At 39.2% G+C, this 16688-nt stretch overlaps 1 protein-coding gene across 2 annotated transcripts in view; it reads right to left on the reverse strand.

Moving 5' to 3' along the window:
• The window catches only part of LOC119646389, a 340942-nt gene that overhangs the window by 41431 nt on the left and 282823 nt on the right, over positions 1-16688 (reverse strand). For both annotated transcript variants that reach the window (XM_038046834.1, XM_038046833.1), the window contains exon 4: positions 11737-11940. In XM_038046834.1, the coding sequence (XP_037902762.1) occupies positions 11737-11940 (204 nt within the window). The remainder of the gene's footprint in view (positions 1-11736; positions 11941-16688) is intronic.

Here is a 16688-nt window from a genome sequence, read left to right on the forward strand (position 1 = left end):
GGTTGGTTTTTATCAAAGCTGAAATCCTCCAAGACAGCATCCTAGGCCCGCTGTCGTACTCAATTTACACATTCGTATTAACAATAACTGTAGATACCATCATCTAATTTCCTGATTGTGCTATGGTAATTTCATCAATTTAGACGGGAACTGTAAAATCAGTACTACTGCGTGTTTGGGAGTTCATTATATCAATTTGATCCAATGGCCATACTGCTCATCCGACCTCAAAGGTTTAGAAAATATGTAAGGAGTGCTGTTCAGAGGCATGCGAATGGCGATGCTATGATTGAGACGTAGAGCGCTAGCCTCTCGATCCCCTTGGCCTGGGCTCGGACCCCAATCGTCATTGATGTTTGTGTTCGCCTTGTGTTTGTCTCACTGCTGTGAACTTATCACACCATCAAGTTTGATGATAATGAAACTGAAGCACAAGTCCACTAAAAATTGAGGAAAAATAACAAAAATATCAAAGGCCATATTATTCTTGGTTGCTAAAAAATACTTAATAGAAGGCTTCATTTTCTGCTCTTGTAGTTGTTAAAAAAAGTTGGGAGTTTTGAATTTAGCTTATAATTTTTCCGTGTTGTAAATTGTAGAAAAAAATCTATTCGGTTCATTGTCAATATGCTAAAACTATAATGTATGGATTATCCTCATCACAGTCGAAAGGGCTGAGGACCTTTAACCTCAAAACCTCAAATTTGAAGAGTAAGAAATATAAGGAATTCTACCAAATCTAGATCAAACCACTGATAAATCAACATGAAGAACGCATCGGCTTGCCGCGTACTAAATGGTGGCGATTGCGAGAGATATAAGCTTGTGCCTCTTTATATCTTAGGTCCTCTTACTTTATGTATTGTGTAACCTGCCTACTATCACTTCCGGGTTCCCATCAACACCCCCAAAAACATCTAGTCTGTACGGCGACCAAGTTCTTCATTGGTTGTTGCCTCAATCCAGAGTATTCCAAATAGCAATGGCAATGACTTTCCATGCACTATTCGAAATTATACCAGATACGATGACGAGGTGAGAGGTGCCCTCATCACTGAGCAAGATGTTGTCAAAGCTCACCTTTACACTTAGATCGTTCATGGCGGTCACATTGTCGCCTTTAGGAAGCCTTTCTTGAACTGCGTGGATTGTCTCATAGAAAGCATTGGAAATCTCCGCTGGTACGTGGCGCTACACAAATCTGATGCTTAACCTGCCAGAAACCGATAGTAACGTCACGAAAAGGCGCCTTGTCGGAGTTGCCAGCCGTCCTCGACGTGAGATCAGTCTTTACCCGAGGCGTTCTTCATGTTTCGGTAGCAATAGAATCTCGAAATTTGCAAGTTGTTAATCCTATCCCTTTTAGTCTCCTTTCACGACATTGCACACTTTCGAGTGTATTCTTGAAGCCTAACGCAAAGGAATAAGTTGTTCTCGAAAATGGAACCTGATCGACGTATTATTAAATATAACAGAACATAGGCTACTCAAGGATAAAGTGATCCACAAAAGTACTCTGAAGTAACCTTTACTCTCACAGAAGCAAGTGCGAAGAGCTACAGTTAAGGAAAGTTATCTATAGTGGGGAAATATTTATAGTCTTATGAGACAGGAAGGTCACTTAAACGCACTTTAAAACATTCCCCATCCACAGAAGAAAATAACATCAAGGCAAGACATCTGAACAGAGAATGTTTGGGTTTTCATGAAAATCTTAAAGATCAGCTAATTCTTTGCCTGCAAAAGATATGACAGACATCTTTGTTCAAAATTAACTAAATTTCGATAAAATTCTTGTTGTTACGTTGCATACCTTTGCTCCAATTCTCCCCTTTTATCTATAAATTCTTACATATCACATGTCCAAACAATTTCCCATTGCAACATTTCCATTAAAACAACATCCACCAACTGTTGCGAGTTTTGTTAATTGCAAAGGTTCCGCTGTATGATTCTGTGTTGCATCTACAGCGAAGAGGAGACAGCCTTGTTTCGGAAATGCAGAGCATCATCATCATCAGTAGCAGCTCCAGCATCCCAGCTCGATAAGTGTGTCATCAAACGTATGTTGTTTTGTGCCCTAGCCCAGTTGTAATTCCTAACATATTAAATACAATAAGTGTTCGTATTTCAGTGCTCCCTATTTCTGCGCAGTTGCTCAATTTACAGAACAGCATAGAACGAAATCACTACTATAGCAATCATTTGATCAAAGTGATAATAATGGTTCCCTCAGTAATAAAACGGAGGAGTATGTTTGGATGCAATAAGGCGGAGAGGAAAACATGTGTGGTCTAGAAAAAAGGGGAAAATTTATCGGATACGTTACGCACATGCGTTTTAAATTTCGCGCTAAAGAAAGCGCTCTCTCGGGAAAGGCGCCTGTCTAGTACTTATGTCTATACTATACATTATATGCATATATGTATATGATAGAAACATGAGTTACTTGATACATGGGGAAATATTTCTAGTTGCAGAATTCTCGTCTAGCTGATGAATTCTGTTTATATTGTTAAAACCTTTCTTATGTTATGATATCTTATTTATTTGGATACGCACATTTACTAACATAACAACTGAAGTTCAATTCTACATTTCTCCACTTCTTTTGTATCCAAAGAAGTCTTCAGAAGGATTATTGTTCCCAACTTTTCGTTTTCGTATTCCTTTTCAGGAAGTCAATTCTAAATTGTAGAGATTCTTTCAATATAATCGATATACACCATGAATATACAAATCGCTGACCTGACGTATTTATCGAAAGCTTTCCTAGGCAAATTCATGAAAACTTAATCAGATGCACTTCAGCAGGCACATAATGAAATGGACAATTTCCGACTCCCATTTACTTCGGCTGTACTACGTTAGTATCGACCTAACAAATCCTGTACATAAATTGGGGTGATTGAACTCCCTTTCATCAATTCGTACTTGTAATGTTTTCCCTGGTAGAGTTCCTTATTCCTGTGGGCAATTATAGTTTCCTTTCAGTAATAATGAAAATGTAGGTCAATCGCCAGCACTCTGATCACTTAAATGGCCAACAAAGGAAAATTGCTTCAGGGGGAAAGGTCATGTTTTTTGCTAGGTTCGGAGGCCACAGTATAATATAAATAAGTAAATATTTTATAAGTTTGTAAGGACAGCGTTTCTAACTGTAGTAATAATGGCACAGGCATAAAGTAGAAATATCTATTTTCAGGGGTTACGCAACGAGATACAGATAATTGTTCGGCACTTTGTCATAATAAAAGTATTAATATCGCTGGTGAAACACATTGACAGAGTAAAATCTTATTTAAGTAGTCTCAGTTCAACTACATTACTGCACCGATTTCATCCAATTCGCAATTTAAACCTAGAATTTACTAATTCAATTCAATGTTTTAGGAGAGGACTAGGAGATCCCCTAACCAAAATGAAATCAGGTGTTTGGGAAAATTCCATTAGCGTAGGTAGTAGATAGTGCTTAGTAGGGAAGAATATAAAGAATAACCTACTTTGTCATGAAATAGTACAGCAATAATGGAATGTAGCTAAATATCCAAACTTATTGTTTATGAAATATCTATTGATGTAGTGTGTAGCATGTGAGAACAAAATAATGACTATGAAGTTGATAAAGAATCGCAAAAAGTATCTTCCATAAGAATATATAGTCTCCAATTACTTCCGAATGAGGCATAGTACGTTAATCACGTTAAGCGCCATCGTTCAAAGTTTGTTGAAAAGTGGTTCAGCTCTTTCCAGGACTTCTTAATAGCCTGCCCCCACCCCTCAGCGTTCTGAGCTATGTGTTTCTGGGACGACCAATTGCGGATTTTATTGCATGGCATAGCTAGCAGAGGAAGTGCTGCCGTTTCCTCAAGTGGGTCCTTCCTATATACCTACTGCTATTTAGGTCAGCAGAAGAAATAACGCTTCCTAGATTCCAAATTCACCACCTTCGATACTTCCATTAAAACAAATGAGGAGTCTGCGATGACCGCTCAGCCTGGCAACCTCGATTTTGCTGGTGTTTATCTTCATTGAAACTCCACTTGCTTCCCTCTCACAATCTTAGGCCAATTGACCAAGGTCCATGGCTCGGAGCGAGAGTATACCGGTATCATCAGCGTAATCGAGATGGGGGACTCCGTTTTGGATTCCTCCGAAACTTTACCTCGATGCAGCACTTTTCACAATTTATGATGAACAGGTGAAGCGGAGATGTAAAGTCCGCACACTGTTTCAAAATGATCCGTGTTGATATGGTCAGTTCAGGAGGATGCAGAGTGAAAACCGGCCTGATGAATTCCAGACAGGTGCTCTTTTTCGGAATCATAACGATGATTCTCCTCTTCCATACCCTAGAAAAAATTTTAGACTCCAGGGATTTTCAAACACTATGCTGAAATTCCCGAGATTTCTCACAGTATCGGAGCTCGAGCGCATCATTTTCACCAGCTTTCAATCGATCTGCTTCAACCATTCTCCGTTTCGGAATGTGGCCAACGACCTGAAGAGCACCCGAGAAAAGAGCATTTAAATGACGTTCAAATTATCAGCCGCCCGATCAACAAGATAGCTGGACCAGTATCGAGCGACAGCTGGATCAGATAAGCGAACGTTTTCGAACTTAAGGGGTCGAAGCGCTCCAACCCAGCGAAAAACATGCGGACGCAACAAGCAAGCAAAGCTAAGCCACCATTAGATGAAAATTTCTTTCGCGACCGATTTTAGCGCCTTCTCCCAAACAGCTTTACGGCCGTCTTTGCCGGATTCATCTTGATAGGTTGCTGCAGAGCTACAGGAAAAGTTAGAAATGCTGCTTTTTGAGACTCGTAAAAGCGAGGTTTAATTTTGTTTTCACAGAATGTAGTCATGTGGCAAATAAAACTATAGACTGGTACTTTCTGAGGAAATCAAATGATGAAAATTATTTGCTAAAAAAACCCTTGCAGAAGCCCGAACAATCTAAAATGAAAAAGCCTATCACAAAGTGGTTTGTGCAACAAAGATTAAGGAATTGTTCATCAAGTGGAGATATGATAAAAATTAAAGCAAAAGAAGAAAATAAAATGCAATTTAACGCAATAAGCAAAGATACGGAATCCGTAATTTGAAAATTACGGTATCGTCTATCTCAACAATCGGTAAATCTATTTATAATCCCATTTTCAAACAGAAAATAGGGTTTGAATTTGTCGGACCATTAAATTTACAATGGGGACCGAACTGTATTATATCACTATTAGGTAGTAGACTGCTCCATGTGAAAAACAAGCAAAGGATTAAATTTCTTGCTTGCACGAACGCAATTATCATTAGTTAAACCCGAAACCCGAGAATTTTTGCGGAATTTTAAAAATCTGATAATCTACAGAAGCTTAAAAAATTCATTGACTCTAGGAACGATTGATGACATTATCAGATGAAACACATAATGGCAGTTCACATGAAGAAACACCGGAGAATTGTCAAAAAATATTAGGTTGTTGTAAATGAAATGTCGGATATTTGAGTAAAATTTCAAAAAACTATAACTTTTATGAAAATTAATTTTATTAGTGAAAATAAGAACCAGCAGCTTCAATGCACTTCTCCCAACGAGATACAAGGGCATTTATTCCAGTTTCGTAAAAGTCTGGGTTTCTAGAGCTAAGAAATTCTTCAAAGGCACTTTTGACAGCTACTTCATTGCTGAATTGTTTCCCCGCCAAAAAGTGATGCAAATGCTTAAAAAAGTGGTAGTCGGTTGGCGAGAGGTCGGGTGAATATGGTGGATGAGGAAGAGTCTCATATCGTAATTCATTTAATTTTTGGACCGTCATTCTGGAAACATGAGGTCGGGCGTTATCATGGAGCAGTATCACTCCATCTCTGTTGACCAATCTAGGCCACTGAACACGTAATTTCTCGTGCATTTCATCAAGTTGGGCACAATATTTCTCTGCATTAATTGTTTCACCACGCTCCAAAAACGAATAATGAATAATTCCAGATGCAGACCAACAAACAGTTACCATTACCTTCTTCGGGTGAAGGCTCGGTTTTGGCATGTGTTGTGGAGGCTGATCGGCATCTAGCCATTGTGCTGATCTGCGACGGTTGTCGTACAATATCCACTTTTCATCGCATGTCACTATTCTGCGCAAAAAGGGATTGTTCCTGTTGCGGTTGAGTAGAGAACTGGATATTTCCATTCGCAGCGCCATGTTTTGCTCGTTGAGTTCATGCGGAACCCACTTATCAAGCTTCTTCACTTTTCCAAGCTGTTGTAAGTGCCGAGATACTGTCGAATAGTGTACGCCTATTTTCTCTGCAATGTCACGAATCGATGATCGGGGATCAGATTCCACTATCAAACGCAAGAATTTTTGGCCCCCTTCATGAGGATGGACGATTCTGTAGCCTACATAACGACGAAATCTCTGAGTGATACCATGATCATCTGGTTGTGGATAAAAATCCGGCTCAACAAGTTGCGATGGGCGCGTCGCTTAATCGGTATGGATGAGGGTGATCCAGCCCGGAAAGACTATAAGGGCAATATCTATGATAGAAAAGAAGACGAGGTAGACCCTGGATAAGATGGAGCGATGGCGTAGGTCAGGACGCCAGCCAGCTTTTAGGGATATCGAATTGGTGGACCTGGGCGCAAAACCGAAATGTCTGGAGTTCTGGTTGTTTTGCCGTTGTTGATCATGGAGGGTATTTCGGAGGCTGGGCACCAGAATGATAACAGCTTCCTTATCTTTTTCAGATTTTTTGGTTGAGTACTTTCTAAGAATGTATCCGTGAAAGAAATGCTAATTTTTCAGCCCCCACCCTCCCATTTGCGGAGTAAATGTCAGAGCTGGCCTAGCCCCCCCCCCCCCCTGGCATATAACTCCCTTAAATTCCAAGTAGAACGATGTAACTCGCTAAATGTGAATGCAATTCCCAACTTCGCACCACCCACTGCTGCTATAACTTTGATATTAATAGCCGGATTTTCATCAAACTTGGCAAGCGCGATATTGTCTACTGCTGCCGTAGTTGGTACTCCTAGGATGACTTTAATGGCGTTTTTAAATTAATTTCAAAAAATTAGTAATATATTTTTCGTAAGTCTATTTGAGCTGATACCGGAATGACCTAGATTTGGAACTTCGCGAAAATTAATGCCACTTACTGTATGCTTGCGATTTCATAGTTCCCATATGTCCAAATTTGGTGGAATCGGCATAGACACACAGATAGACAGTGAATCGATTTTGATAAGGTGTCGTTTTACACAAAACTTTAAAAATTGTTTTAATCTGTTTTGATTTTGCAACATTTTTTCCTAATTTGCTTGTTATGTCGCGAGACTTTTTTTTCCACATATTGCGTTATTTGCATACTTTTCTCACCAAATGGCCATTTTATTACATTACTGGAAAAAAGGTGAGTAGGAATTTTGTGCTGATTGCGTGTAAACATGCCGCCTTTATAAAGGTTTTTCAATGATCTGTACACATAAAAATTATACGACGATAAGTTAGAATGATATAAATGTTCAAATGTTTGAGAATATTTCAGCCTTCTTTTGAAGATGCTGATTGCTATTGGGAGCAATCCGTCAAAATGGGCTAGAAAAAATTAGACGGTCATGAGAAAGTCAATTCCAACCTGTACATACTACAGGACATCGTTCAGCTCTAAACCAGAGGTATTTTCGCAGTACAATATCGATTTGGAAAATTTCATTTGTAAATTTGTTAATCTGATTTAAAAAATTATCAATTTCGTCTGGAATGGCGTTAATTTGAAGTGGAAATTCTATATATAATGATTTATTTTTTCTGCAAATAGCCGATAAAATATTATGTAATGTTGTTGACAAGGAGACGTCCTCAGTCAAGGACAAAAAAATGTCCCATAATCATGAAACGCACCATATATTATTATATTTGCGCCAGAAGAATAACATTTTGCAGAATTACGAATTACATATAGCCTGTGATGACGGAAAGTTTCACGCAAATCTCACTATAATTAACAAAGTTATCATAATAAAGTGGAACAACCGTCCACCGAAATTCAAACCGAAACCTGGCTTCCAATCTTCCATTTATTTATGAAAAGATTACTATGAACAAATTTCCAATTTCTGCTGGATGTCTTCTTTACAGGATGGCGGAAATTTACAGGAATATCTAGAAAGCAGAAGACATCAAACTGAGGTTGGATTATCATTAAAGTGAGAGTAGTAGAGAATTTTGCACACTTACAAATGATTTCAAACAAAATCAACTTGTGCAAATACTTAAGCTGACAGACTACCAGCAGTGACTTGAAGATACTACTCCTTTTAGATATGAAACATAACAAAATTCTAACTACAATTTAATGGGTTCGTAGACAAGCAGAACTGCAGAATATGGACTACAGAAAATTCGGGAGCAATTCATCAGCGACAATCACCCCCAGTTAAGTGTAGTGTTCAGCGCGGTGCATCACACGAAAGGATCATTGGCCCATGTTTCCTTTCGAATGAAAACAAAGACAATTTCCATTACCAATGCTCAATATTCGATGTTGTGCAAATTCTTTAAACCATCTAAGCATATGGATGCACTAAAGACAGACAATTCATTAATGTGACATTTTTGAGAACCACATTACATTCACTGGATTGAATCGCTACTGGTTTTTTCCTCTGGGTACATTTGACGTTTATTGACTTAATGGGTTACATTATAAGCCAAAAGGAATCTGCCTTTCCTCACATACCTTGGCTACATTAGGGACATCTCTTTGTTCTCCTACTGAGTCATAGACCTTGACCAAATAGCTCTCGATTTGGAAAGAGAGGCAAGCAGAGTCGGACTGAAGATAAATACCAACAAAACCAAATTTCGAGGGTGTCGATCAATTTGTCTATCTTGGTAGCGTTGTTTCTGCCGACGACACTGAATTTAATGTCAGCCAACCCATTAACAGCGCTAGATCCTGTTTTGTCTAAAATTCAGCAATGTGGGTACCTCAACTTAAACATCAAGTTGAAGTTGTTCCGCGCCACTATTGTCATTCAAAAACTTCAAGCCTTAGTAAACACCTGTCGCCAACATGTCATCGATGTACTCTAGCCTGATTATGAAGCAGAAGTGGCAGTGGATAGATCACACTTCAAGAACGAGCAACCATTGCATTGCTGGCTACAATATGCAATGGAACCCACTTTCTCAGAGTGGCCGACGAGTGGGCCGCCCAAGAAGCACATGGCCCAGAACAGTAGAGGAGGGTAGGGTTCTTGGGAAGACCTGGCGAGAAATAAAGCGCATTTCATCGGCTTGGGAACGATGGCGCGTCAACGTGGTGGGTGTGCTAAGCTACCATTTCCCGACAACTTACATATTATTTTTCAATTTAAAGCTTTTTATATTTATTATTATTAGCAAAAAACTTTGAGGGCCCACAGTGGCCATAATGTTTATTCCATTTTTTCTTATTTGATTATAAGATTGTTATTCATTCATTTTTCTGAATCTACGACGTTATTACGGTTCGATATTTGTTCTAAAGAAAAATGATTTTGAAAATGAATGTCGCGGTTCTTATCTCACTGGTGGCAGTGGGATCTGTATCGTGACTTGACATCAGATACCAGTCTACTCAGCTGTGAATGAGTACCTGAGTCAAATCAGGGTAATAATCTCGGGCGAGCGTAATCCTGACCACATTGCCTCCTACAGTGTTCTGTAGTGTACCGTTACGGTCTTGAATGAAGTGCTCTAATACACTTCAAGGCCCTGATCCAATCGGATTCTTGCGCCAACGATTATTATTAATATATATATGTATATTATATGCTAAATTTTTTACCGCGTGAATGAAATTTACAATAAAAGCAAAAAATTTAATTAACTTTCCATTCCGGGTTCAACCACAATATCCACTTAAAGAATATGGCATTTGGATGGGATGAATCAAGTGCGGAAAATTTCAACTTCTTAAGTCTCTCCTACTAAGAAAACCATTGTGGAAACACAAAACTTTTATTTTTCATGAGAATCTGATGTCCAAGATTGCTCGGATATCATTTTCCATAAAATGCGCAAATTACTCTTCATAGAAGTTTTCGGAAGCAATGAACTTCTCAATTCTTTTATATTCTTTGTCTACATACTTTCTATCCAGGGTTGGTTGAACTTTAATCCATAAATTTCCTAATTTATATCCCATTATGCCTGAATATGGGACATTTCTTGTTTTCTTTCTGAGAATGGGTTGAACAAAACAACTACACAAAATAGGAAAACCAGCATCTTCCATGAGTCATTTTATATGATATTTAAAATGAATGGAAAAGGAGAATTTGTAATACTTGGATATTACACAAGTGTTGGAAAGCTTGTGCAAAATATTGTAAATGAAAGAGATCTCGTAACACAGAAGTTCAAATATAAAAGACTCCAGAAAGTTTATCCACCTTTGTGACATTTTTACTGTAAACAAGTGTATCCCGTAAAATGTCTGGAATGTGCAGATGTAGATCCACCTGACTTGTTCAGGGAAATGACTATCCATGTCACTAATTGCATAGATACAACATAGTTCATGTCGTAAGGAAGACTAAATGAATTTGATTGAAATGGGCAAAAAGTTGTTTCAAATCCAATACTTGTCTCTCTAAATGCAAAAATTTCTTCAAAGCATTTCTTTCCAATTTCAGTCACAATGCAAACTCAGCATTCTAAGATTGGATATTAAAACTAGATGATTTCCTCAATTAGTTATTCAAAGCGTTTTCCTGCAGCATACTATCGAACAGATCTGTGTATTTATATTCAACCCAACGCGGAGTTGAACGAACCCGGGGCCTTTGAGGTGAAATAAAGAAAAAATAAATGGGACTTAGAGTCACGTGGAAAACGAGCGTAGAGCCATACAATTCACCTTTTTATGTCTACTACTTGTCGTCACTAAGTGAAATTTGCACTTCGCCTTTTCATCCACAGAAGCTTTTTAATATAGATATGCCCTGAGGGTAGTTTTCTGATGATTGCTTCTTGGTTGGCGCTACATCATATCATGGCACACAAAGTACACAAAAAGCAAACAACAGCGACAAACAGCAGGTGGAAAGACATATTGCAAGTTCGAGGAGCAGAAGTACCCGGCAGCAACGAGGAACAAGATATTTGGGTTCCACATAAACTTGAGAACCTTATTTTGCTGGAGCACACTATTAAGTGTTTAATTGAGTACTTCTCCTAGATGAGCGTTGAAGTACATGCCGAGTATAGATGGCAACTACTTTATTCTGACATACATTTCTATTAAGAACAGAAAGTGCGAGAACACTTGTGACAATAATGGCAGCAGCACTCGAAAGTTTATTGTACGTCTTTTGACCATAAGAATGAAAATTAGATGAATGGCCTGTTTATTGGGTTGATATTCATAGACCATTGAATATAAAAGGGTGCTTGATAGTTACGGAACAATGCTTGACATAGATCTATTTTTCAGCTTAATATCCCATTACTTTATTGCTTCCGAAATACGACCAGTTCCCCATTAAAAATGGAGATCTACTCTGGAATAATGACAACCAACCACTTTTTCCCATAGCAAATCGCTTTTCACTAATTATGGAAATAGGAAAAGAGAAACAAGACAATTATCCGCGCGAATATCTATCTTAATGCATAATCAATACCTTGTACGTAAGTGCGTACAGATATAAATAAAACAAATCGTTGAATAAAATACGAGACTTACCTTATTTGTCTGTCATATGTAGGTTGTGTTGCTGTTGCAGCTGTCATGTTACTTTCACTTAACGTACTTGTGTCGATGATAAAGGAATCAGATAATAATGGTAAACTGCTATCTGTTGTATAATTTATATAACTTTCGGGTGGACTGACTTGTTGTGGTTTACTGCTTTGGAAAAATGTCACACGGACTTTCGATCGTTCTAATCTGGAATGATAAAGAGAGAATTAATTAGAAAAATATTTTGTATTGTTTATATCAATTATATTCATGTTTCATGAATTTTAATATAAATTTGATCTACAAAAAAATATGAAAATTATTTTTGTATAACAAATGATATTTACAAGCAATGTAGACATTGCTTTATCAGTTATTTTACCAATCCGATTGCACTGAATTTTTTTCAAATAACAATGGAAATGAAATTGACTTTATATCTATAGTATTACTACGCAGCCGGATTATTCAATATTCACTATTCGAAAGCATGGAAAAAAGTTATAACGAATTGAAAGGAGAACGAACTCTCAAATTACGTCCGTCACTAACTTTTGCCGGCAGGAAATTTAACTCATATCTCAGAAAATTGAAATAAGAAAAATAAATAAAGTAGGATCAAGTCTACTTCAATACCGTGTATGAGGAAGCACTTAATGTATATGAAGTTGCTGAGCTTACGATGATACAGTCAACCAATTAAAAAGTTGGTTCTGCAATACACTGAAGTCAAATACCTTGAAAGCCGGATGATATTTTTATATAAGTTATGAAAGAAAAAACATTTTTACAGGTGTTTTCTACCGTTATTATCATTTAATATATAAAAAACAAAGCGACGTTTACTGCATGAACCATTTATATTGGCAAAATGTAACGTGATTGCTGCAAAAACGGGAATACCGTTATGTTCCGTGTTGTGTTTAGGAGTTATGGGCTTCCTGATATCTACGGCCACGGTTAATTCGTTTGTAAATATCGCGCGTTAAAGGATCGAAAATGGTCAGTAAGCAGTTGTCCTACAACTCAAAAGAACTGGTCATTAAATATTATATTAAATGGTTAATCGATGCCCTACGTCTGTATCGTATTGATCCCAAACTAATAAAGTTTTTAGCAACAACCATGAAAGAGTGGCACACCACCTTATTAGTGCTTTCATCTGAGGGTGCTAATACCTCAGAGCCATCCGCACAGGGGATTCGTTGAGTCCCCGTTAGTTTCGCGTGGCACTGAACCCCCTTTCATGCTAGAGGGCATGGTTTTGTAATAAAGTATGGCCTACCTCCTAAGTGGGAACTGACATACTTGGTATACTTAGATGACATCAAGTTGTATGCTGGTACTGACGACCATCTTAGAAGCCTGTTGCGAATAGTAGACATGTACACCAGTGATATTCGAATCCAAGCCATCCGCAAAGGTCATCACGAGCCGCATGCCAGAGATAGCATTGATGACTTCCACATCCAAGCTATGATCGCGACTCGAGTTGATGATCTGAAGAATGGTCTGCTCTCCGAATTTCCGGGGACATGTAAGGCTTGTACTGAAATCGTATCTCTCCGGGAAGAATAAAATAAGCGCATAGAACGTGTATCCGCTATCCCGTCACTGGTTTATGCATTCGGAATAATTCCGTGGACAAAGACCGACCTGGAAAACCTCCAGCGGCAGATACGGACACCTATGTCCAAATTCCGAATTTATCATCCAAACTCTGCCGTGGAGTGGATGAACCTACCTCATGACATCGGAAGTAGGGCCGTGGTTGACGTGGCGGCACTACATTACCACCAAGTAGAGCCGTTGCACGCTTATTTTTATAGCAAAGAGCAGACGAGTCCCTTGTGTGTGGCTGTCTGTAAGGCAGACTGTGGGCTGACTCCACTTACCGTGAAGAATCGATCTTTCAGTCCTCTGAGTGGGGTGCAGTCGGACCAAGAGCGGATCGATGAATGGAAGTCGAAGGAAATGCACGGTAAACACGTGAATTATTTTGGCAGCCATTCGTCGGTTTGCATTTGTCCAACAGATGGCTGTGTGCAGAGGAGATCTTTACTGGCAAGGACGAATTTATGAGTGTTATTCAGGACGGCGTGGTCGCCACCCGAGCTTATAAAAAACTCATAACGAAAGAGCGGGTGGAGAACCACCAGTGCAGAATGTGTTGTTCGGCGTTAGAGACATTGGATCATCTCATTTCTGGCTGCACTGTTACGGCACCGGTGCGATACACAACAGGCATAATGCTGTATGGAAAATGGTTCACCGAAACCTTGCATATAAGCACGGACTGATCACGGGAACATGTCCGGTCTACCGGTATGAGCCGTAAGCAGTACTTTATAGTTCTGCTTACAGCATGTATTGGGACTGGCAAGTTCTAAGTGATCGGCAAACGCCACACAACACGCCTGACATGCCATTAGTTGACAAGACGGGTGACCCCGCGTACATTATTGATGTTGCTATCCCCGATAATAGCAACGTGGAGAAAAAGGAGAACTATGAGCCACTGGCTCGAGAAATCAAAGAAATGACAAATTTCTCTCTATTAAGGGGTTGTAATTTCCATAATATTGTCAGCTACAGGTATTGTACCGAAATCCCTCACACAGTCTGGTTCAAACCATGCAGAAATATACCAATCTGCATACGTGTTCGATGTTGCGGGGAGTTCTCGACAGATTCTCCCACTAGCCTACCACCGGCCATCACACCAACGCTCCTTTATCTTTTAACTTAGGTAGGATCGTCCGAGCCTAAATATTGCCAAGCAGATTGTGGCAACTCGGAAATAAAAGCATTCAGAAAATAGCTCAAGTCAAGCTAAAGTCCACTCTTCATTACAAAATAAAAAACTTTAAAGAAAATAGCTCCCCTTCTCGCAAAACAGGTAGTGATCGACCTGCGAAAATCTAGGCGAAGGAAACAAAACAACAGATTTTGCGGAGCATGCGGAGCAATTACACCGCAACCGTAGTATCCGTTGCACGGAATAATAGAACGAAACTATAGAAACAGTTCATTCTCAAACCGTTCCAATTTTTTCCTAGAGAGGAATGTAAGGCCTATGTTCCAAGGAAGAAGCCATCGCTTTCGCAAAGAAATATTGAACAAATCAAGAAACCGGTAGCTGGACGCTTCAGGTATAAAATGTTTTGTGTTTCCCTATGTGAGAAACTTTTAGTGCCTGGCAGTTTTATAATTTAAAATTTAGTTGCGTACCATTTTTCAGCAGCCATTTACAAGATACTGGAAATCTCTAATTTAACTGACTGATGATTTCTCTATAGGACTTTGAGAATATCTTGAACATCTTCCGTCATGATCACTTCCAGGCGAGAAAAGAGGAGAAAGTATGATAAAGTGAAGTCGAATCGTGCCCCGTTATGGTCCCTTTCAAAAAAGAAACTAGAAAAAAATCAGGTGCAAGGGGTATGAGGCAGCTTGGAAGTGTCATACCGAGCCAGCCGTAACATTGTCGTTGTCCAGTTCCTACGAGCTGCCGACATCTGAGGGAATGCGATTACCCCGATTTCGCAAGAAGGTAAAAAATCCTTGGCAATGACACCATTATTATCAAAAAAGACAAGCATGCCCGGATGATTCAGACCAGGAGAATTGATTGTGTGCCATTCCGAACTTTGGCATTTCGTTTCTACATCATACTGGAAACAGAAGGTTTCGTCTTCAATGATGGTTTAGAGGATACCGGAGGAAAGGCTGAACAGTTAATCAAATGAACCGATGACTATCGGACAGAGTCCTGAATTTGTGTCCCATTTTTGACAACCCTTGATGTCGACGGACGACCGAGGCGTTCATCATCACCGATGAGCACCGATACTACCCAGAAAAAGTTGGGCCACACAAAAACTCTTGAGCAGATCATGTCAGCATCTTCATAGGCGTGCTCAGCCATATCGAAAGTTTCTTTGGTTGTTTTTTAAGTTATTCCGTACAATAGAAATATTGATTGGCTACTCTTAGCCTAATTTACTAGTTTTTTAATTGAACCGGCTAATCGAGAAACATCATGGAGATTACTGACGGTAACCTTACCTTAACCAACAAGTGAACTGAGCCGACAGTAACGGCGAAAACAGAAACATGATTAAGAATGATTATTTCATCCTAGACAGTTTCGAAATTCTAAATTCAACTAAAACTTCCAATTTGATAGGTTATTTCGGGATAAATAATCTGATTATACTTTTTTTAAGAAAAGGCAACCGGACTTCCAGTCTATAATAGGTCCATTGTACTACATATCGAGGAAATCAGCCAATTACAAACGTTCACGACCGTGGCCAGGAATCCAGTCCAGGGCACGAAGTCTAGGCTGCTAGGTCGCTTATCCGTCTTACACATTAAGCCCTTGCAGGGGGTGGAGCAACATCGTATCGTGAAAGGATGTTGGATACCTGTCAACTCGGCTGTGAATAAGTATCTGAGTCAAATTAGAGTAATAATCACGGGCGAGAGCAATAATGACCACAATGCCTCCTACAGTATGCTGTAGTGTACCACTACGGGCTTGAGTGAAGTGTTGTAACACACTTCAACACCATGATCCAATTGGATTGAGGCGCCAAAGATTATTATTATTTGTTCAATTGCTTTAGCTCTCAAAAAACCTATACTTCTCCTCGACGGTTCTACGCCACGTGCTTTTAGTGCCATTTACTCGTCAATTATAATGAAATGGCGAATGTGGTGCATGGCATAGCTCAGCAACAGAGGTATATAATGACCTTAATGTGTGACATATCTATTTCACTTCCGCCTTCGAATCAACAATAGCACTCCATTAGAGGTTGTACTGAGCTATAACATATTACCCCATTGACACGGCGGAGATAGATGTTGACAATGGCTAGCTTATTTTACCTGCCAGAGGAATTATAGCGGCCACAATATTGCGACTCTAATCGATAGTGAAGCGGCTA

The sequence above is a fragment of the Hermetia illucens genome, chromosome 1 (assembly GCF_905115235.1).
Source record: "Hermetia illucens chromosome 1, iHerIll2.2.curated.20191125, whole genome shotgun sequence".
NCBI classification, from domain to species: domain Eukaryota; kingdom Metazoa; phylum Arthropoda; class Insecta; order Diptera; family Stratiomyidae; genus Hermetia; species Hermetia illucens.